General features: G+C 37.8%; 1 protein-coding gene across 1 annotated transcript in view; it reads left to right on the top strand.

Annotated features, from left to right (window-relative positions):
• The window catches only part of TTC29 (tetratricopeptide repeat domain 29), a gene marked incomplete at its 3' end in the record, with an annotated part of 32,166 nt that extends 10,929 nt beyond the window's left edge, over nt 1-21,237 (top strand). The window contains exons 4-7 of the mRNA XM_010154608.1: nt 9,295-9,386; nt 16,065-16,188; nt 19,589-19,820; nt 21,206-21,237. Coding sequence (XP_010152910.1) covers nt 9,295-9,386; nt 16,065-16,188; nt 19,589-19,820; nt 21,206-21,237 — 480 coding nt within the window. The remainder of the gene's footprint in view (nt 1-9,294; nt 9,387-16,064; nt 16,189-19,588; nt 19,821-21,205) is intronic.
• Between the last annotated feature and the right edge of the window lie 1,362 nt (nt 21,238-22,599).

The following is a 22,599-nucleotide window of genomic DNA, read 5'->3' as shown; positions in this document are numbered from 1 at the left end:
CTAAAACTCTACTAACTGTCTTCTCTCAGTTAAAATATGTGAGTTAGGCAGACATTTTCTACTTACTATATTGAAACTCTTTTTTTTAGAGTAGCTAATAAAATATCCTTTTTTTTTTTTTTAAATAACTGCTGATACAGAAGTTTCCACTCATTTCATTCCCACAGGCTAGGAACAAAATCGACAAGGCGGTACAACTGTATGTTGTAGAGGTTATTTACTTTATGGACTTCAGACTATATTGGATTTCTAGCTTAGGTGTACTAAACCTTGGAACCTAGACCTGATCACTGCCTACAACTACCTGAAAGGAGGTTGTGGAGAAGTGGGTGTTGGTCTCTTCTCCCTAATGACAGATGATCGGACGAGGGGGAATGGACTCAAGCTGCGCCAGGGGAGGTTTAGATTGGATGTAAGGAAGAACTTCTTCACCGAAAGGGTTATCACACACTGGAACAGGCTGCCCAGGGAGGTGGTGGAGTCACCATCCCTGGATGTGTTTAAGAGACGGGTGGATGAGGTGCTGAGAGATATGGTTTAGTGGTGGACAGATACGGTTGGACTGGATGATCTCTAAGGTCTTTTCCAACCTAGTGATTCTATGATTCTATGATTCTATATAATAGCTCAGATAGTTACAGCATGTCTTAGTTTCTAGTTTATATTATCTGAGAAGCACTAGGATAAGAGATCTTAAGAACTGTCAGTAGTATGTCCATTAATGAAACTGCACATACTATACCCACGGCTGTAGCAAATGGCTGAAAAACTGTATAAGAATTTTCTAATTCTGTTAGATAATCGACTTGGCAAGTCAGACTTTTTATTTGCATTGGGAAATGAAACATTTGTACCTACACTGTACACACTCAGGAATTTCAGTACTTAAATGCAAATATATTCATAATCCGGGAGGTTTTGTTTTCTGTTGTATAGTTTAGTTTAAATGAACAGGCTTTTAAAAATGTCTATATAGTAAGGCTTTTAAAATTAGATTGGGTTCTCAAATTGCTATAGTTCAAGCTACAGAAATTTACTTATTAAATACGTGTTTAAATTTCAATTCAGTTATTTCCATTGACTTCAAGGGGACAACTCATATAGTCAGATCTAAGCAAATGCTTAATAACTTTGCCTGATCAGAACCATTGATGGCTAGATTAGAGAACAGGAGGTCTTGATCCAGGCATCAGATCTTAAGGAATTTAAAATATATCCTTTGATAGATAAATGACGAGAAAAGTTAAAACACTGAAGCGTGCCAGTATAAAACCTAAAGCTTGCTGCTTCATTGCTAGAAGCAATTTGTTTTGCTGTTTTGCTTTCAGCTTATGTATTATTTCAGAGCTGATCAAAAGAATTGGTAGCAAAGTGTGAAATAAATTGTGCTTCTAAATAAATCGATTTAACATTCCTGGGTGCTTTAAGTGATTTTAGTAATATTAATATTTAAAATATTTGTCTGATATCTTTTTATGACTACATATAGCAGTAATGGCCACCATTTCATTCTGCTGTTTTTCATATTAGAATATTACACAGTAAACATTGTAAAAATACTATCTTTTAGCACTGAAATGGATGCGAAAGATTTCAAGTGTCTATTTGCATGTAAATGACTCGAGTTTTATTCAGTCAATATAAACAGTCTATTAATCCTTTTACTACATGTCTTGTGTGGGTTAAAACTTAAAAGAATATGAGGTTTTCAGCTGAATAAGAACTTTTCCTTAACTTCCATATAGATATGCAGAAAAATAATTGGGTTTAACAGACTTTTTTTTTTTTACACCTTTCTAGTTTATCTTTGCAGTTTTTTCCATTGTGTTATGCAAATTTAAGAGTTTGCTTGTTTGCTTTTAGCTAGGAAAACTTTGTGTAATTAAAAATATATCTGTTCATGGGAGGACTAAAGATATTAATAAGCACGAACATATTTATAGGTTCTTTGTCTAAGAAGAAACGGGCATTTAAACATGCACATGAATATAGTCTGATATTAATGTCTTAGGAGGCTACAGCAATCTGACAGCCAGGTACATTCATGTAGACATAACAGTGTGATAAAAGCAGCCCAGACATCTGGATCACAGTGCTGCTATACAAAAGCATTTCTGAACAATTCGCATTATTGCACTTACCCAAATTTCCAGTCTTGTCCACCCCTTTCTCCTTGTTTCTTTCTCCGCCTCTGCCTTTGTCTTTTATGTACTTGCAGAATCTCATTTTTCCTTTACAAGTCGCCTCCATCTGCTTATGTGTCAGAGTGGCCCTCGTGCCACACGTCGCATTGAGGAATTCTCAAGATGAAGGGCTGTATTCACATCACTACTTCTGTCTCAGCACTGTTTCATGCTTGTCACTGCTCAGCACTCAGCGCCACACTGCCTTGTTTTGTCAATAACCATTTATTTGTTGCTGGAATAGTAGCAACCATTACATCTGACCTCCCTGTTTCATCAATTATGGATAGATTATTGGATGTGAACATCTGCAAAAGCTTGCTGTTGAACTTACCTCCTGGCTGGGATTAGATAAAGTATTAAACTGTTGTTTATTGTCAGGCCAAAACTCTACTGGGAAGCCAGGGAATTCCAAGACTAGCAGACTCCCATCAGCAAGCACCAAAAATTGTTTAGTATTGCCACCGTTTCCCATAAGATCGTAGCCATTTATTATTTACACTTATTACTAGTTGTTATAACATACTTGATAAAAGCTCTTGGCAGGCACAGTGTTTCCAGCTATTGTCACATCTGTCAGGATGGAAAGGATACATAAACTGTTTTTTCCTCTTCTATCGCTGTTAAAGGGTAACAGATGAAGCTTCTTCACTCCAGACTGTTAAGCTGTGCTTTATTTTGAAGAAATATGTCAACAATGGCTGGTTTGGAAAACATTGCAACAACCTTTAATAGAGTAATGTCTCTTGCAGTAAAGACTTGAGATCTAACAAACTAAAATACCTGGGTTTGACAGTTTGCATAGATTTTTGCTCTGATAGACCTGGCTGATTTTTTAAAATTATTATTATTTATTTTAATAGAATCCTTTATGAGGTATATTAAATAATAAAATTATAAGCCTACAAAGTTGTAAGTGTAGAGAATCAAAATTAATATAATTGTTAGTGGCACAGAAAGCCAGAATTAAGAACAGTAATGCAGAGGCTAATGCAGAAGAAATAAGAAGGATGGGAACAAAAGTTAATGTTTATTCAATCATCAGTACATTTCATCTCTTTTAAGCTTCCTGTGCAGCAAAATGAAACATACAGGGTGAACTCCTGACCTCGTGGAAGCCAACAGAAGTTTGAAATTACTCTGGGGAAAGGAACTTTTTCAATTAGTTACTTGTATTTGCATATCATCCATTCAGAATCAAAGCAAAACGTACATACACTGAATATTATGCAAAGCATACAAGACTTGAGGCAGGCAAAGAACCCTAGGTCTTATCTTGATGGACTGTTAAGGAATGAGTGAAATGTTTGTCTTTCCTTCTCTAATCCTTCAAACAGATGCAGACACGCAAAACCTGGAGCGTGTATTGCCATGCAAGTTTATAGTGCATCAAGGTAAACACTGCACTTGAGAGCATGTATAACAGAGGAGGGAAGAGTGTGGACTGGATGGAGCAGTTACCCCGAGGGGAGAGTGTCAACCAAACAACAGCTTAGTGATAGCCATGTCTTAGCAAGAGCCTGGGAAGGTCTTGAACAAGGGTACTGCACTTTGATCTTTGACTTCTGGGTGGATTCTTCTACATCCCTCCCCATCCCCCTGTCCCTGATTCCCTTGCTGCAAGATGCATGCTTATGCTATGCAGTATCCAAATACCTGCATTAAAGTCCCTGGAATAGCAGTTCTGGACAGATCAGGTTGGCCAGTTCCAGACAAATTCTTTGTCTCTGTAGGAATAGTGACAAAGTTTGTAGATTTCAGATTTAACTTTTTTCCATTATTTATCAAAACAGCACAGTCTAGTGTAATGGGATGTGGCTAAGGGCAAGGAATTAGTATTCACATTTACAGAATTTGTGTTGGTGAATTTCAGTTGTGGGAAAAGAGGGAGAAATAATGGGCAAATCAGGGACTACTGCCCCTTTCCTTAGCATGGTACCCAGTTTCCGTATCCCTTAATTGTGAGCGTGCAGACAGGATGCTGTACTGCTTCTACCCTGGATACTCACTATGCCTGAATACGTTTAGCATGTAATAAGGTGTAGCCTGCCATTCAGTTGATATTAGTATATTATTTTCCTGGGATCAAAGAACTCTGCTCACTGTAATCAATACATTACACGAACAATACCATTTTCTTATCGCTGTCCAATCTCTCTCACAGTGTTTTGCCCAAAATAAGAATACGTCTGGGTTTGTATTGTGAAACTCTTCTTTGACCTTACTCAGGATGGCCACAGGCATGTACCCACTCAAATTATGGTAATAAAGATTGCACTTTTAAAGTGTTTTTAAATACACATTTTTGGGGAGCTGTGGGAGAGGGTTCACTGAGCTGCAAAATGCCTATGCATACAGTTCTGTTGTCTTCTATTTTCACAGGGCTGTATGGAAGTGATTATTTAGTGACTGTCAGAACTATGTGTTTTTTCTGAAAGTATTTAAGAGGTACGAAGTGGTATGAGGCCAGTAGTCTCACTCAATTGCATTGTCTGTCTACCAATACCTATTGTTGGCTGCAGAAAAATATGGTCAGATGCTGCTAGCCAGGCTGGGCCTTAGCCTGGTACTGCAGCGCCTGTCAGAAATCATTAGCTAGTGATCTCTTTGACTAATGTTCCAGTTGATTATCTGATTCATGTTCAAGATCTGTAAATGAGGCAGAAGCATCTTTACTGCTCACCAGCTGTGAAATGGCTAAACGCAGCTAGATTCTCAGAAATCAAAATAAATGTATTTCCAATAAAGTTTGACAACAGTATCAAGTGCAAAGCTGAGAGCAGAACTATGTTTTTGTGTTTTTTAAAGTTACAGTGTTATAAATCAATATTATCCCATCATGGTTTTGTCAGAGTAATGTATTTTGCCAAAATAATGAAATACTGGTAGTAGCATTAATCTTGTGTTGAGTTGGATAGACATTCTTTATTCAACATAAATTCATACTTTGATTTTTGCTCTTTTGTCCATTATCCCCAGATGTATCAGTGTTTAGCACAGCCTATGTCCTTTTGTCCAAGTCCTCGGTGTCTGCCAGTGAGGTGTGTGCATGATTTTATGTGTGCATAGAAGTACGGGTGTCACAATAACAAATAAAGGGTGGGATTTTGGGGAGGGAGAGCCCTGGGGGAGGAGCTGGTGTATCTGGTTTATGCTAATGGAGTAATCCCAGGAGGGTCATACTGGCATAATGCTGAGATAACTGAAAAGCATATCTGGGCCTGAAATCTGACTAATATTTTTCTTGGCAAAGGAGGCAAACGTGAAATTTACCACTATTTAGAGAATTCGTGCAAGAGCTATACCACACATAGGCTCTACTTAGAGGATTAAAGCAGAGCTTGATACTTTATTTTTACACTATAACTAATTGTAGCCACAACAGACTTAGAGACCCATGAAGAGTTGATTTTGTAAATAGATGCTCCCACAATAGCTATCCTCCTTCCAGGTGCGTCTGCATCAAGGTTTTACTGCTAAGCAAGATAACAAGGAAAATAGTACAATGCATCCTGATGGTGGTTTTTCTTTTTTCCCCCCCCTGTCTTGGAGCCATAAAAACAACTTCTTTGCTTTTATTCTGCATACACCAAAATGACAGTGGATGGCATGTGGGAGAGTTCTCTGTAACGTGGATGGCTATGTTGAAATCTTCACTCTGCCACCTTCCCTCATCCTGCGCGAATGAGAACAACCGATTGAAACTCACAGTTCCTTCCTGTATTAGACTTTGATTTTCATTTTATTTTGTTTTTTAATCAGTATTTCCACTGCAGACTCTCATAATTAGGAAGTTTTAGACAGTCAGTGTGGTTGGTCACATAGAACCAAAAATCAGTTCAGGACCAGAGTCAATGCAGGTTTTGTAATTTTTATTTTGTTAAACTTACCTTACATTTTCTTTTTAGAGGTAGAAATAACTGTACGTTATTCTAACCTGTTCAACTGCATATACTGTGGTCTTTTTACACTAGTTGCTAGGAGTATCAAACTTTCTTTGAAACAGTATTGAAATTTTATAATGGAGCCTAGCATGATCAAGGTAAGTCTATAGCAACATCTTCCTCCCTCAGAACTCTGTGTATAGCAAATTAAAAAACCACACACACGAAAAACCACACAACCAATACATTTTGTTGGTTCAGTAACTCAATCTCTGAAAACTTTGTCTTGAGTTTTGAGAAGGAAATACAGCCAGATTCACATAATACTCTTTTTTAATGTACGTGACTAGTATAGATTAGGTAGTCCTATTCAATATTTCTTTCTGCAATGTTATGTTACCAAGATGACGTTTTAATGCACAATATTTACTATAGAATACTGAAGCAGAAGCATGTTACCTTAATATTAATACTTTTTTTTGTTGTCTAACAGAATTTTTCCATCCTTTTTTGTTTCTGTAACGGCAGCTGTATTCTCTAAGACCACAAACGCAGCACAACCATGTGTTTTTGTAGGAGTTTTTAGCATTACTTACCGACATGTTTCACTTCTTCCTTGGACATCACCATCCTCTGGACAGATTGGCCAAAGGATACATAAAAGACCTGTTTCTGGTTATAGTTCTGTCTACAGGTAGAAGACTTTTCATGGGACCCTGTAAATTCCATTAGATCCAAATGATATCTGTTCCAGATATTTAATAGTTGACTGGCCCAGCCATGCCCACTCAACACTTCCTTGCCAAGTGCTTGTCTTCATTACGTGGCATTCATAAAAACCCAGTTAGATGGATGGGTTGTTCATATCCCATGAAAATAAACAGGAAAGTTTTCATGTTCACTTGTTTTCAGGCTGCTTACAGATTCTGGCAGACATCACTGTGTCAATTCCACGTGATTTGCCACCATGTAAGCTTTATAATTTTTTTTTTGTATATGAAAATTAGAAGTGTGCTGTAATTGCAAGGACTCTGGGTAAAACCCTCTAATGCTTACATGTTAATCCAGCATTTTATCCTGCATCCTCTTCTTTTTCTGTCCTGAATGCTGAAGGTGTAAGGCGTGCACCACAGGTGAGGAAGCCCTTCTTCACTTCCTCTACATAAATGGATACTGGGCAGTTGTAGCATACAGAGGCACTGCACAGCTCCTTTCCCTCAAGAATGTGTTCCTTTCTGTGTCCCTGAATATTATCAGAAGCTGGAGGAGTTATCTGAAATACTGACAAAAAGACCATATTTTCTATTGTGATTTATAAAGATTTCCTCCCTTTCACGTAGATGATTTAATTGTTATTATTATTTCATCATTATTTAAAATGAAACACCTGGCTTGTGTAGAGTTGTAGTAACCTGGGACCAAAAATAAGCCCTTTTTATCAGCGTGAATGAGTGGCTTTATTTACTTAATTCTTTCTAGTAGCTGTTGCAGAGATGCAGTGAACCAACTTTTTACTTTAGCCACTCTGGCTATGGTTTTTCCTTTATTTAATCTCTACTTTTTAGGCTTTGATAGAAAAAAAAGTACAGCAGGCTAAGCCGTAGGTGCCTAAGTAACCTTCCTGGGCTAGACAGTAACCACTTGAGGCCCTGTGTCCTAGCTGAATATTGCAGAGGCCGGTTTAAAGTGGGAGTGATTTCAGTCCAGTACATAAGGTTTTGGAAACCTCCTGGCATTCTTTTAGTAGGTTTTCTGATATGGACACTATTATTACAACCAGTGTTTTAGGTCCTCTGAGTTAAATGCAAAACCAAGAACCATTTCTTAGGCAGTTGTATGCCTTTCTGTTACCGTCCTGGATTATTAGGACAGACTGCAGGCATCGACAGCTTTGGGTAAGCATTCATTTTAGGGCGAATTCTGAACTGATGTGACAACTTCCTAACTGAGGGGCCTTTGCTCTCTTTTTGTCATATCTTATGCACTGATAACTCAATTGACAATGACCTTCAAGTATAGGATGCAATGCTGATGTACATGAGAACACAACCTGTTAGAAAGTACTTGAGGGATGATAAGTAGTGCAGCACACGTTAATAAATGCTGCTTTTTGTGCACACAGAGCTTATGTAACTGAAAAATAAGAGCCTTGTCCAGAGATAGCCCTGCATGTGGTAAAACTCTTTCAAGAACTAGGAAATCTGAGTACTGGAAATAGTAATAAAACTGGTGACATCTTACAGCATTAGCACACTCAGGCTGTCTTCGTTTGAACCATGATCTTTGCCAATGACAGGGGCTGCAGTCTTCATAGAAAATGCCCTATCTTTTATCTTCATATAAATAGGCATCTTGGGGCATGGAGTATACTGTCGTGTGTCCCTGGCCATCTCCCATCCCCCTTCAGAGCTGGTAAATGACATTCACTACTCCTTTCTTGGAAATGTGCAAAAAGGATTTCCATAGATAGTCTTTGGAGATTTCCTGTTTTCTCATGTGTGTAATAGGTTGGGTCAAGCAACAAAGAGGAAGGAGAAAAGAATAGGATTTAATTTTATATGCACTCTCCCATCATCACCATTGGAAAAAAAAAATGGATGAAAAGAGAAATTATGCAATACAGGTGATGTCAGTCTTAAATTAAGATCATATGTTTTTATGCAGCAGCTGTAAGCCTTCAGTTATGGGAGGGGTCATGATAATAGAGTACATTCCAAATTAATGTTAACAAATTGCTTGTGTGTGGGAATAATTAGTCATAAAAATATATGATTTGTACTAAGAAAAGTCATTGTAGTAACAGTTTAATGAAAGATAAATAATATTAAGTTGTATATCAACATAACATTTTAAAACACTATGGGGTGCAAAGGATACCATCAAGCTATTGATTAACAGAAATTCATAAAAGCACAGCCTCTTAAAATAATTTAAATTATGAATAAGGACACTTATATTTTTGAATCAGGTAATACCTCTGTGGTTTTTGCAAAGGGCCAAAATACAAGGATTTATATGCATGTTGTTGTATAACTTGTGATTATTGAGTAGTTTCAGACAACTATAAGTGATGATCAAAAACCTAGTCCTGTGACAGCAAATTAAAGAAGAAATGTATAGGTGGGGAAACTTTAATTTTGTTTCATATGGACAGTGACTAAAAAAAAAAAGAAAAATTAGAAATTCCTAGCATTGTATTTATTGGGTTTTATTTTCCTGTTTCACAGATTTTGAACACCTCAGTAAAAATCTTCACAGCACTTGGTGATTCTGCTGGCCTAGGCAGAGCATATGCAGCTCTAGCCAAGATCCTGGTAAGGTAGGTTAGCACATCCTTGTCTGGCTGTCAGTGCAGATTCATTCAACTGTGAAAGACTTAAATTGTTAGAGGTCTGTCGCTTCCCATTACTGACTGCTTAAATTTTAAGCAATGCCCTTCTTGCGGGAAGTGACCCTTTCATCAAAAGTTATTTTAAACTGAACACGTTTTTTAAAGTGTGTGATCCAAGCTTTTCTTTACCTGTAAACTATAATATGTCCCATTCTTCCCACATTTTGGTGGCTTTTTCGGTTATTTTTTTCACAAGTTTGGGAGGGACTTTACTTGAAAATAGAAATCTAGCATATTTTCCAGGTTGAAAAAGTCGTAAAACCTTGAGGAATGTAGCAAGCTGCAGTCAGTGTCTCAGTGTAATCTTTTCTGAACTATGAACTTCCATTTATTGCACTTACTTCTGTGAAGGAATTTCTGGTGTGTGCATGTGTAACTAGATATAAATTTGTTGCAGATAAGATGCTTTTCTTCAGTGTTTTCATTTCAGCATCTGGCATTAAAATCTTCTTCCAAGTGAATTAGTTTGAAACTACTTTAACTTCTCACACAAATAATTTTGACATAAAGTAGAATAATGCAATTATGTGAAGTAGGAAAAGGAGATTAAAGTGAAGGTTGCAGCTTATCCTTGATTCATCCTACATTGGGGACTTCAAAGCGTATGATGTATGATAGAGGCTGGCAAATTTTTTTAAGGAGGAGGACGTCACCTGATTTATTTCAGTGTGTGGAGCAAATTCTCCTTTTTGAGTTAGATGCCTCGCCTCTTGGCCTTTTAGAGCATACAGGGACCAGCCACAATCACAGTTCTCTCCAGCTCTCTGATACATAATTCATGGCTATTCATATTCAAGTATCCTAAATAAGCACATAGGATAAAGTGTTCAAAAAGCCACAGAAGAGACTTAGAATACGAGGGCCCATTTTCAAAACTGTCTTAAGCCTAACAGAAAGAGTTAGTTGCTGACCACAAGCTGTTACAATGAAGGACTTTGCAATGAGTGCAAAGGTGTCTGAGCTCTCAGTAGCTTTCATGGGTTCCTTGTATTCACACAAAGTACCGGTCTGGGTAGAGGGTGGCATAAGATAGCCAAGAAGACATTCCTAAAAAAACATGTATGTTAATTTCCTCTCTCTGTGAGTTAGGCATTCTGGAATGAGAGCACAAATTTTTATTTACTCAGAAGGTACATATTTGAAGATCCTTCTGAAGTCAGGTTTCTAAACTCTCCATGTGCAAGGCCATTCCAGTGCAAATTCTTTTCTTAAAGCAGAACTTAAAAGAGGTTTTCTTTATGCATCAAGTCAGTACTTCACACCATCTGGGAATATTCTGTAGCTATCTGGGAATGGACAGTCTCACTGATTTCCAGTTGTTGCAGTTTGAAAAAGAGGAAATCCAGTAGGTAAGGAGAAATGAGAGGGGAAGCTAACAGCAATAAGACTCCCCAGTTTTAGTATTCAAGGTATTCTAGGAGAGGAACATTCTGATTGATTGAAATGAAGAAGGAACTCTCATGTCTATGATCAGGGATTTAACTGCTAATCTATTGCACAGGTAAAGACACAACTGTAAACCCTTCCTTGAGAAAAGGGCTGCTGTGGTATTTTCTATAAAACCCTTTTGGTAGTTATGCCCTGAAAGTGTAAACCAAATTAAACACCTTACATATGTGCCTGCTTTGAAGAGCTTTAGGTACGTGATAATCATAAACTGCTCAGCCCTATAAAATACCATGATGATTCTCAGCACCTTTCAGCCATTTGAGAAACTTTTATGTAGAAAAGTCTGGGCACTTATGGATCATAGAACTGAAAGGTTGCAGACATCACTTCTGTCTTGGAGAGGATTCGGGAAACTTCAGGCTGGTCAGCCTCCCCTTGAACCTTGAGAAGGTGGTGGAACAAATAATCCCAGAAGCAATTTTCAAATGTTAAGGACAAGAGGGTACTGAACTTAAGACAGGGAAATCATGCTTCACCAACCTGATGGCCTTCTATGGTAAGATGATTGCCTTGGTGGATGAAGGGAAGGCAGTGCATGTTGCTTCTCTCAGTTTTAACAAGGCTTCTGACACCATCTCCCATCACATCTTCATACACAAGCTGAAGAAGTATGGCTTAGATAAATAGACGTGAGGTAGACTGAAAAGTAGCTGAGCTGCCAGCCTTCAAAGGGGTGTAAGCAGCAGCATGAAGCACAGTGGGAAACCAGCCACTAGTGGTGTACTCAGGGATCAAGTCTGGCACCATTACTGATTAACATCTTCATTAATGACCCAGATGGTGTGACCAACAGTACTCTCAGCATGTTTGCAGGCTATACAAAATTAGGGAGGAATGGTTAATATACCAGGTAGGTGGCTGAACTGCCATTCAGAAGGGCCTCAGCAGGCTGGAGAAGTTGGATGATGGCAGACTCCTGAAGCTCAGGAAAGGGAAAGACAACATCCTACACCTGGGGACAGACAACTCCAGGGAGTGGCCCAGGCTGCAGGCTGACTGGATGGAAAGGAGCTTGTCAGAGAAGGACCTGCGTTTCCTGGTGGGCAACAGGTTGCCCACGATGCAGCAATGCACACTCATGGCAGAGGTGACCAACGGGATTCTGGGCTGCATTAGGCAGAGCATTGTGGGCAATCCAAGGGAGGATCCTTTGCCTCCTCCCAGCAGTGGTGAGGTCACCTCAGGAGTGCTGTGTCCCACTCTGGGCTCCCCAGTACAGTGGAGCGAGTCCAGTGAAGGGCTGCAGAGATGACTGAGGGACTGGGAGCATCTATCCTAGGAGGAGAGGCTGAGGGATCTGGGACAGTTCAGAGAGCAGAGGGAAGGCCGAGTGAGGATTTCATCAATGTGTACCAATGTCTGATGGGAGGATGTAAAGAAGAGGGAGCCAGGCACTTCTCAGTGGTGTTCAGTGACGGGACAAGAGGCAACAGGCGCAAACTGAAATACATGAGATCCCATTTTAACACAAGAAGAAAAAAAATTACTGTGAGGTCAAATGCTGGAACAGGTTGTGGTCTCCATCTTTCAAAAGTCACACAAAACTCCATGGGACACAGGCCTCCTCTAGCTGCTCTGAGCAAGGCGGACAGAGATTCTCTTGAGGTCCCTTCCAACCCTAACTATACTGTGATTCCGGGATCTTTGTCTTAAGCAGTCCTTCTAGATAAATTCCCCTTTGCCATCTTCTAATAGAACACTTTCTGTAAGCCAGTATGATGGATATTTCAAAGAAACCTACTTTTCAAAATTCAGTAACAGAATTTTTCATGAACAAATCATGATGGTCCAGCTCTACTAGTTCTTCCTTGGAAGAGGAAAGGGCACAGAAAAATGGTTTGAAAAGTAAATATAGAGAGAGACATTTAAAAAAAACATTGTAAGTTTCTGTTTACTCCCTCACCAGACTTGTGGATATTTACGTGTTGGATGTATACCAAACAAGCAAATTTCTGGCAAGCCTGTTCAGAAAACATTGGATAAATGCTTGAGTAATTACTGTTGGTGATGGAATCGCCATAGTCACCTTGATCGCTTTTTCTCTGCTTGTATTCTCACCTGATCTAGGCTAGACTTCTGCAAATCATTTTTCATTTGATGGATAAGGCCTTTACAAAGGAAAAGATGACTGTTTCCTTAAAATAATGCATTAATAATTTCTGTGAGAATTTGCACTGATTGCCTTGTGACCGGTTGGAGAAAGTGGCTAAGCCCTCCTGAATCGCTCAAAACTTGTCTATGGCTTTGGAAATTTTTGTGAAATCTTTGATGCAGGTGTTTCCATAGACCATGGGAAACTGAAATTCTCTATCATGTGCATTTAGGCATGTCATTTTCCAGGGGAAAATCTGACATAATAGCATCATGTTCTTGACTTATTCTGCCAGTGTCCACCATGGTAATGACTTCTTGTGGACACATGATTTATACATCCAATTCAATCACATGAGCAATCCTATAAAAGGTGCATATTTTCATAAAAGTCTAATGGGGTAAAAATCTCATAGGGCATTTTAGCATGAAACTGGAAAATGAGTTGCTGTAGATATGTAATCTCTTCTGCTGAAGTCATCATAACTGTTCCATGGGATCATGAATGACTATATCTTTAGGAAATTACATTTTATGCATTTAGGAAGGTGATGTCTAAGGAGATAGAAAGTATATGGCTGTATAAAATAACATGTAGATTTTTGAAGGAACTATAAAATATAGCCCTTTGAGTAGGAAAGACCTGTTTATCATGTTATCAGGTCTTGTACAGGATAAAGTGTTTCAGTAATACTTCTAGCATACTTTAAATATCTCAAGCTGTAGTGCTTTTAAAAGTACTTCCTTTGAAAAATTGTTAAACTCTACCAACCAATTGCTTGTTGGCATAAGTGAAGTTCTAACAGTGAGAAATACCTTTCTGATATGTATCAAATTGATTTTGGTTGCTTGAGAGAGGTTATATGCCCTAGCAATTTTCATATTTTCTATATGTGGAGCGTAGGTTTTTATGTGAAATATAAAAAATGGCCAAAAAATACATCAAAACGTTTCTATTAATTCATGAAATTAAGAAAACCTTTTTACATTTTCTCCTGTCACTGATTCCATTTGCTTTATTACTTTCAGCCTCTAGCCCACAAACTTGGTGGCACAATCAACAAACCCCTTAGTGGCTGTTTCATCTCTGCTCTATTTGATTTCTCCACTCTGAGTAAATGATTAAGTTTTCATGCATTGGTTCAACCAAAATCTATGTTCACTCAACCACATCCTTTATTGATTACTTCTACTGCAAACAGTAGGCCAAGTGTGATATACATAATTGGACAGTTGTCAGGGGATGTGGGTGTTAACAGTCCTGTTTTCCCAATTGGAAACTGGAATCACCTTGATACACAAATATTCTGCACTGTTTCATTCTCATTCCTTGGACCGAGGAGTCCTTTTCCTCAGAATATATGTTTTTAACTCTCAAAGGTCTGGTTGAATGGATTTAATGATTATACCATATAATATGCTCTTCAAGTTGCACCTGTGCACTGCATATAGAAAACTAGAAAAACTGGAATTAATATTTGTCTAACACTTTAACCTTGTCCTTTAACTTACATAAATCATATGCTATGCTGTATTTCTGTGGGGAAACATTTGATTTTCTCTTCTTAGGAATAAAAATAGGCTTAAAAGAATGTGTTCCTAACTCTAAAATTTAGAAGCCTTTTGACATTTGGCAAATGTTTACAGTACAGTACATTTAGTATTCTCACATTACTAAAATACTTAAATTAGGAAACTTTAGTAAATCCAACTCTGTTTATCGATAAGTTAGCTTTACAGTAGCACATAGCTGAACACTTCAAGCATGTTAGTTTGCTGTGTTATAGCATCCTTTTGTAGCAATCTAGCTCATCTCAGTCACCTCAGATAATGACTGCAATATTGTGAAATTTGCAGCCATGCTTTGCTGTGTTTCCTGTTCTGTGGCAGGAGCTGTTATAATTACTCTGATATCATGAGACAGGGAATTGCAGACTTCTACCAGATTTTGAATGCACATAACCTTAACATAGTTTATAATAAAACCCATAAAGTAAATAAACTCCAGTCAGTCATTTGCCGCAGGAATATAACTTGAAGGTGATTCAAAATGGTAAGAAAGTAAATCACAGTTCTTTATCACTTGCAGGAACGTCTGTTTCTGTGCGCTTCTTAATTGAGACTGGATTTTCTGTCTTGCTTGGTGACTTGACATTTAACATGTTACACTCCTACATTAGTGACTCAAGTTCATGGCTAATATTGAGGTCAGCTGCGGTAACACTTCAGCCTTAAAGGGAAAAAGAGCGTACTGCCTTACGAGCAAACTCAGATGTCTATCTTATATCTTGTAATCATACTGCAGAGATCTTATATTGTTAATATGACTGGCTTTATTAAAAAAAGGAAATCTGCAAATGTTATTGTCAAAGTACATTAGCCAATTTTCAACTTAGATTCAGCTGTGACCTCAGGTTGCTCTGATCTCACTGGGATTTGGGGGTGGCACCTGCAATCCACAGTTTATAGGTTTGCCTGTGTGACTCCAGCAACCTTTGATCCACCCGGCCAACGTGCGGCATTACACTCAGGGAAAGGCTGCTATCCCCAGAACTAAGAGACAGTGCTGTTATGGAGCTGCTGCTGCACCACCAGAGTTCTAGAGCAAGAAATGGCAGCTCTGAATGACAGGAGCACAAAAAGCCTTACTGAAAAACTATCTTTCTTACCTCTTTCCCCTGTGTTGTCCGGATGTGAGGTCCGGCTCTGTTAAAAATGTTATCAGCTGCTCAGCAGAAAAATATTAAAATAATGGAAACTCTAAAACCCATGTAAAGTCATCACCTGCATTTTCATTCTTGGCTTTAAAACATAACATAATACTCTGAAGAAGAATTTTGTTTTATTTCATTCAAAGGATTCAGTTCTGCCCTCAGAGGTTCTGTGTGGTCTAGTCTCATGGGTCTCAGCACAGGTAGTGCCCAGACAACTCTCTTGGAAATAAAGTCCAGTCACAAATGAGTCATCACAATGTAAAGTTACTTCAGAACAGGGGGATAGATCTTCAACATTTGGAGGAGCCCTCTGAGTATTTAATTTTGTGTCTGTTCTTTTTCTTTGCTTCAGTCAGGGGAAAGTGGCTGAAACTATAAACTGCTTGGGAGAGTTTATGAAGGCTGCTGAGAATGCTCATCTAAGCCATAGCCTGGTGGATGCATGTGTATTACTTGGGAATATTTACAATGAAAGAGTAAGTACTGGTTATAGTAATAATGACAAACACTTGGGTTTCATTTATGGGCAGAATCTGGTTTTGCATATGAGATGACCCAGAAGAATTTGATCCAGGTATTGTATCTTACAAGAGTCACCAAAGGAGAAGATACTGTGGACTAAACAAAATGTGCCTTAAACTTTCGGGAATGGAGAAAATTTTACACCAAGTTGAACATATAGGGTCTTGTTCTACAATGTGTGAATAAAAACTCCGAATTCAGTTCATGACAAACTTTTAGTGTTGTAAAAAATCTTCATCCAAGTCACCACTGGGGCCGCATATGCCCATAGAGTCATCAGGTAACACAAACGAAATTTTATTGTACTATACATTAAAATTTGTGCTTTTTAAAAATTAATATATACTATATTACATACTGAGAAGCAGTTTTTAATCTTAGCTTCGCTTCTTCTCTACATTCTCTCAGCCAAATTTGTTAAATGGGTCCTAGCAGCAAATATTTTGGCAAAGGTCTGTGTTGGTATTGGAAGGGCTTTCTCTTCTACATGACTCCATCCAGCCTGATAGCTTTGATTTGTCTTGTTTAAAGCAATAGATAGTCAGTGATAGACAACATTAGGCTGGAGACGACTAAGAAACTCTCCTTATGACAGTTTCTAAGGTCTTTTGAGGTGCTTCTTTCTGGCCTATGTGCCAGTTCTCTGTGTATATTGTTCTCTGGGCTGGAATGTGTATATTGTTCTCTGGGCTGGACCCCACAAGGGCAGCAGTTCTGTTGGCTGCCTCTCTGGGTAGTAGTTTCCATGCTTACTCTGTCCCTTACCACATCTAGAGATGGTTCTTCTTCCTGGATTCCTCTTACAGAGAATTCCCACTTCCAAAGTTGGTGGCCAGTTTTTGTTTCATAAGCGGTAAAAAAACTTCTTACTCTGTAATCTCTAAATTACTTTGAGAGCTTTCTGTTTACAAATGTTCTTAGCATAAATGCTGAATTTCCCATTGAAAACTAAGTTTTAAAGGCTCTGAGAACTTGCTGAAATAACTTCACAATGGGTCTGAAATTTAGAAGAAAGTAGGGTGATGTGATGCTGTGCTTAATTATTCTACTCCAAATCTAGAAAAATAATTGACTAAATTCTGTTTAACTACTTTTCTATTTCACTGTTTCTGCCACCATTGCTAATAGTTCTATGAGAAGTGATATTTTAAGAATTAACCTCTTTTTAATTCTCTTTCTCAGTTTGGAATTTGCTGCCTTGAACTGGGGTAGTGGTGTAGAAGGAAAGAAATGTAGTGACTTAATCTTATTAATTTACATAAAATATAGAATTTAAATATACAACATATAAAATCTCTTAAAGTTTCACAATTACGAGTTTTCTATACCATTTTTTTCTGCAAGGTCAGCAATGTTTACCAAAACGGTGCCTAATTTAATATTTCCTCTCTTGGATCACTGCCTGCTTGGTGTCAGCTGTCATCGCCGGTATTCCCTTAGTCAAGTCATTATTAGGGTATTTTTATTCAACTCCGTACTTCCCCCAGTGATACAATTTGCAGTAGTACTGTCCTTCTCATTGAATTAAAGATATCTCTATTTACATCCAGCTGTATCCTTGGGGACCTTTGTAAACCAGGGATATAACTTTCATCGTTCTTCCCAAAGTGACTTTGACCAAATTCACTTTGCTCTGTCCAACACTGTTGCTGTATCTTAACAGTTCTGTCATCTCACTATTCCATTACCATCAATATCTTTCTTTAATGCTGTACACTCAGTTCCTGCTTTGTAGTCAAGATTGTTTGTAGTTTGTTGCAGATTGTTCCTGCTTTGTAGTCAAGATTGTTTTACCCCTGTGTTTCTAGTTTCCTAAAATGCCTGGGTTCGTGTTATGTTAGGTCTAATTTCCCCCAGTTTGTTAAGCAGTTTGCGTACTTCATATGCAAACCCTGATGGAGTTAGCATGACACGCTCTAATTTTTCATTTCACTTTTCACAAGTTTCTTAGTCTGATTTGCTGCATTCCTCTCATTAATTGCATCACTTACCTATTACAGTTCTCACAAGTATGGTAGGTAGATGTTTCTGCTTTTTATCTATTGTCCTAGTGCTTATCACTCTCTATTCATTGCTGTGTCCTTATAGGCCTATTTCTGCTCTCCTTTTGTATTAAACAAAGCCTAAAAACTACCTGATTTTTTTTTCCCCCTTTTTAAAATTACAGGCACATTTTAGCAGTCATACAAATTTTGATCCCCAGAAGTGGTATCAAGTGCAACAGGTATCAAATGGTATCTCTCCTCCTGCTCTCTGTGCAGAAGGGAATTTCACTCATTTTAAACCAAGCTGAGAGTGAAAGAATAAGACAACTCTGAAAAAGTTTGCAGTCAGGAAATTTGTGCCATCAGGGCAGCAGAATTCCACACCAGTGGGAGAACTGGAAGGTGTCTTCTAGGGAGCGGGCAGGCTATTATTAGTGTTACCAACAGGCATATAGAAACTGCCACAAGAAGTTTGTCTAGCTCTGACAACAGCCAGAACTAATTCCTTCAGAGTAAAGTAAAGGATGAACATTTCTATAATGGCTTACTCCCAGGAAGACCTTTTTTTTCCTTGTCTTGTTTGCTGATTTTCTTTAGTTTTTCTCTTTATTCCTCTTTGGTTAAGAAGTTGAAGAGTTTTCTTTCAACATTTCACATAAAAAATAGTTCTTGTTATACGTTTTTAATTCCTCCTGAAGTATTACCTGCTGTAGTTTATACTCCTTTTTACTGGATTCATGAATGTTGGTTTTCTGTATTCTGCAGGATAAGTGATAAATGTTGCGGGGTTTTAGCAACACTTGTCTTATATTTCCGCTACTCTTTCTGTTATTGTGATTAGGAATATCCCAGGGGTTTAGTATATCGCATCTCCCTCATAAATCCGTAGGCTTTAATTTCTGTTCTTTTCTGTGCTTTAGGTCCATCATTTCATTATCCTCTTTTTTCCATTTCTAGGATTTCTTTTCTAAAATTTAGTATCATAGTGTTAAATTTGAACCTTTACCCCCAGAGAGATGTTAAACTTAATGAAACAGCAGCAATAATTTCTAAATGGCTTGGCTGGAATCAGTATTACTCCTTACCATTGGTATACTTAGATTTGTATATTCAAAATACTGTACAGGCAGCCAAAAGCCAATTCCATTCCTGGGAAAGATATAAGCAGTGTTTTCTGGATTTTAGAGGTTAGGAAACAGCAAGGGAGAGTGATTTGCTTAATACCATGCCATGAGTCATTCTGTGGACTGGCCTCACAGCTGCAACATCTCTGAGGTGCCAGAGGAGCAGGTTCTAATGTCAAGGTAAAATACAGGTGACTACAAGTAGTTTTTACAATTCTTTTCTTTTTTTTTCTCTCCTTTACTAGGGGAACTATAATGCAGCTTTTGAATATTTTACTCAGGCTTCTGAGGCAGCAAAAACATTAAATAATTTGCCCTTAGTGGATGAAATAAAGACTTATTGTGGCATTGCAAAGGCTCATAAACTGATGGTGGCATTTAACAGCCATATAGAAGCAGAAGATCCCGTCAGCCTCAAGTACCTGCTGGCATGGAAGGAGAACAGAAGTGACATGTGCACTGACCCTCTTACAGTTGGTAAGACATTCGTTATGAAACACATTAGTGCTGTATTGTCCTCAACAGTTAAGTCATTTCTCTTGTAGAGTTTTATTAAATTATTTCCTGAGTTTAATCCTTATACTGAGTGGAGGTTAGATTTACTCTTTTGTGTGCTTATTTTAAAGGCTGAATTAAACAGGTTTAAATACAGTATAACAGGGAGAAACAGGCAGTAGTAGTTGCAATGAGTGGTAACTTACTTTTTTCAGTGCTATTTTCCAAAACATCACTGTTATGGGCAAACATGGGTGTATAGTTTAGTCAAATATCATTATTTTAATCTTTAAAGAAAAACATAATAATAATCTTCATTTGCAGTCAGTTTTTCAAGTTCATCCAAAAATAAATTCCCTGTTACTAAAAGTAAGAAGTAATTTCTGCTTGACATAGTGGACATAGTTCTGAATTCAGAATAACATGCTGTTTTATTTTTGTCCTCTTTATACTTGGCATTGGAGGGAAAGGAAAAAAAAAAAACCCACAACTCTAAGATTTTTCGCTATGTTTCCTTGTCTCAGAGAAAGAGTAGAGGAGGACTTTGTGTGGAGTAGACCTCTTTCTTCATGGGCTAAGTTTTCTTTACTTTTTTTCCCCGTGCTATATGTTAGTACAAAAAAAAAAAAATTATGCGTTATCTCTAGGTATTGATAGCATTAAACTTTGTGTACTGGGGAAGGAAAAGGGATAAGTCTATTCTTCCTTAAAACTTTCCTCTTTGCATTCCTGTGGAGAGTGTGAATCTCAAGTACAGTGGAAAAAAATAGCAGCTGGGGCAAACTCATAGTACGGAGCTCCAGATTTACTGTTTCCAAATTCCCTCGGTTATCATACCCTCAGAGAAAAAGAACTGCTTGTCTGCTGTTTTCTTGTTTATCTTTTCTTTTTGTAGAATTGGAACAATTAAGTATAATTACAGTTGTGAATTTTATATATAAAATAAGTGGTTAATAGCCTGGTAATTGAAGATGTTAGAGGTTTAGCAGGAGCCAAGATACCAGAGGCAACACTGGAAGCAACTGAGAATTGTACAAGGACGTTCATTGGCATGCTAAAGACATAACAGACTAGAGAGCACTCTATTTAGAGTTCCAGTGATGGTAACAGCAATTCTTTCTCATTGATAACGCACTTCTTCAAAGATGCCAAGAATTCTGGCAGAGATGGTCAAGCAATTTTATATCCATTTCATATGAGGATCATTAGCTGTAGGTGATGTAAATAGGAGGACAATAAAAATCAACGGCAACAGCAAAAAAACAGGAGCCCTGAAGAGACAGGATGGTCTTTGTATCTTCAGCATGTATTTTACTTCTTGTACCTAAAGAGGTTTTTGTTTAACTTTTATATGTTACTTTCTCTAGCCATTTGTGAAACTCATTTATATCCTAAAATGGTATGTGTCCCTTTAATCTCAAGCTTCATGCTCCTCTTTAACAGGACTTCAGGGATAAAAACAGTATGATTAGAAAAACCCTTTATGTCCTGGCAAGCATGGTACCAGAAACAAGTTTGCCTGCTGAGATTCTCTTCCTTCAGTATTTCTGCCTAGTTTACCCTCTGTTACTTTCACTATTACAGTTTTCATTTTAGTTCCAGTTAACTCCAGGAACCCTGTGGCTACTGCATATTTAGCAGCTCTTCCAGTTCAATATCATTCTTCTCATTAGTGCTCCAAGCTTACTCTCATGATACCCAGATTACATCCAGGAAAACATAGTGTCACACTGTCAGCACAATCTGCAACACTCTTCATGTTTTGTGTGCCAAATCTCTCATTAGTACTGGCATTACATTTTTAATATCTTTGTCTGGCAAAACATGACCTGGCACCAATTCAGTATTAGGATTCACCAGCTTTGAGTTTCAGGTACAGGCTTTATCCTACCTTACAGCAGAATGTCTGTTCATCCTGTGATGAACTCATCACTCTGGAAATTACTGCTGTGATAATAGAACAGTATTTCTAGTTCTTTGAAACAGCTCAATACTGATAATCTACTAGATTTTTCTCAGCCTTTTTGTGGATAAAACAGCTAAAGTCAATGGTAGTTCTTAATCTGCCGGGGAATTTAATGAAAGGAAGAAGGAAGGTAATGTTTTTATTTCTAACTGTTCTCAGTGAATAATTTTTCTGTGACAAAAAAAATAGGAGTAGTTTCTATATTCTTAGGTGAAAGAAATACTTAAGCTGGTGGAGGAACAATGACATTTAAATTCAAGTGTTGCCGTATACCTTATGTCTTTCAACCAAGGCTTATTTTCTAAATAAATCATCTCAATAACCAGGCAGGAAGAACCATTAATTGCTCAATTTACCTCAACATTTATTAATAAAATGGATGTTTTGACCAAAGTTGTCAGGTACAAAAGGGATGGGATTGTCAGAAACACGTTCTCCTTTGCATTTGTGAACACTGTTTTCTATCTGCTGCATTTGACTGAGTCACCTGATTTCACTTACAAAAGAGTTATTTATCCCACTGTGAGATGCCACTGGTAAAACAAATATGTTTTTATTGATTTCTTTATGTTTAGTCAAACATATAAAAATAATCATGGGCAGAATCAGTAGGCAAAAAGGCTTGTGACTCCATGTTAAATACTAAAAGGAACTCACTGCATGACTAACGTTGTCTGATGAGAAAGTATTTCGTAAGTATCTTAATAAATACTCTCCTGACTTTCTGCATTCTAGAAGGGAGAAGAATAATTAAAGGTGCTGAAGGCAGGAAAATTTTGGATCAGATTTTGGACG

Source organism: Eurypyga helias, unplaced genomic scaffold (genome assembly GCF_000690775.1).
Source record: "Eurypyga helias isolate BGI_N326 unplaced genomic scaffold, ASM69077v1 scaffold34546, whole genome shotgun sequence".
Taxonomy (NCBI): Eukaryota; Metazoa; Chordata; class Aves; order Eurypygiformes; family Eurypygidae; genus Eurypyga; species Eurypyga helias.
The sequence above is the reverse complement of the archived record's forward strand: the minus strand, read 5'-3'. Positions and strand labels throughout refer to the sequence as shown.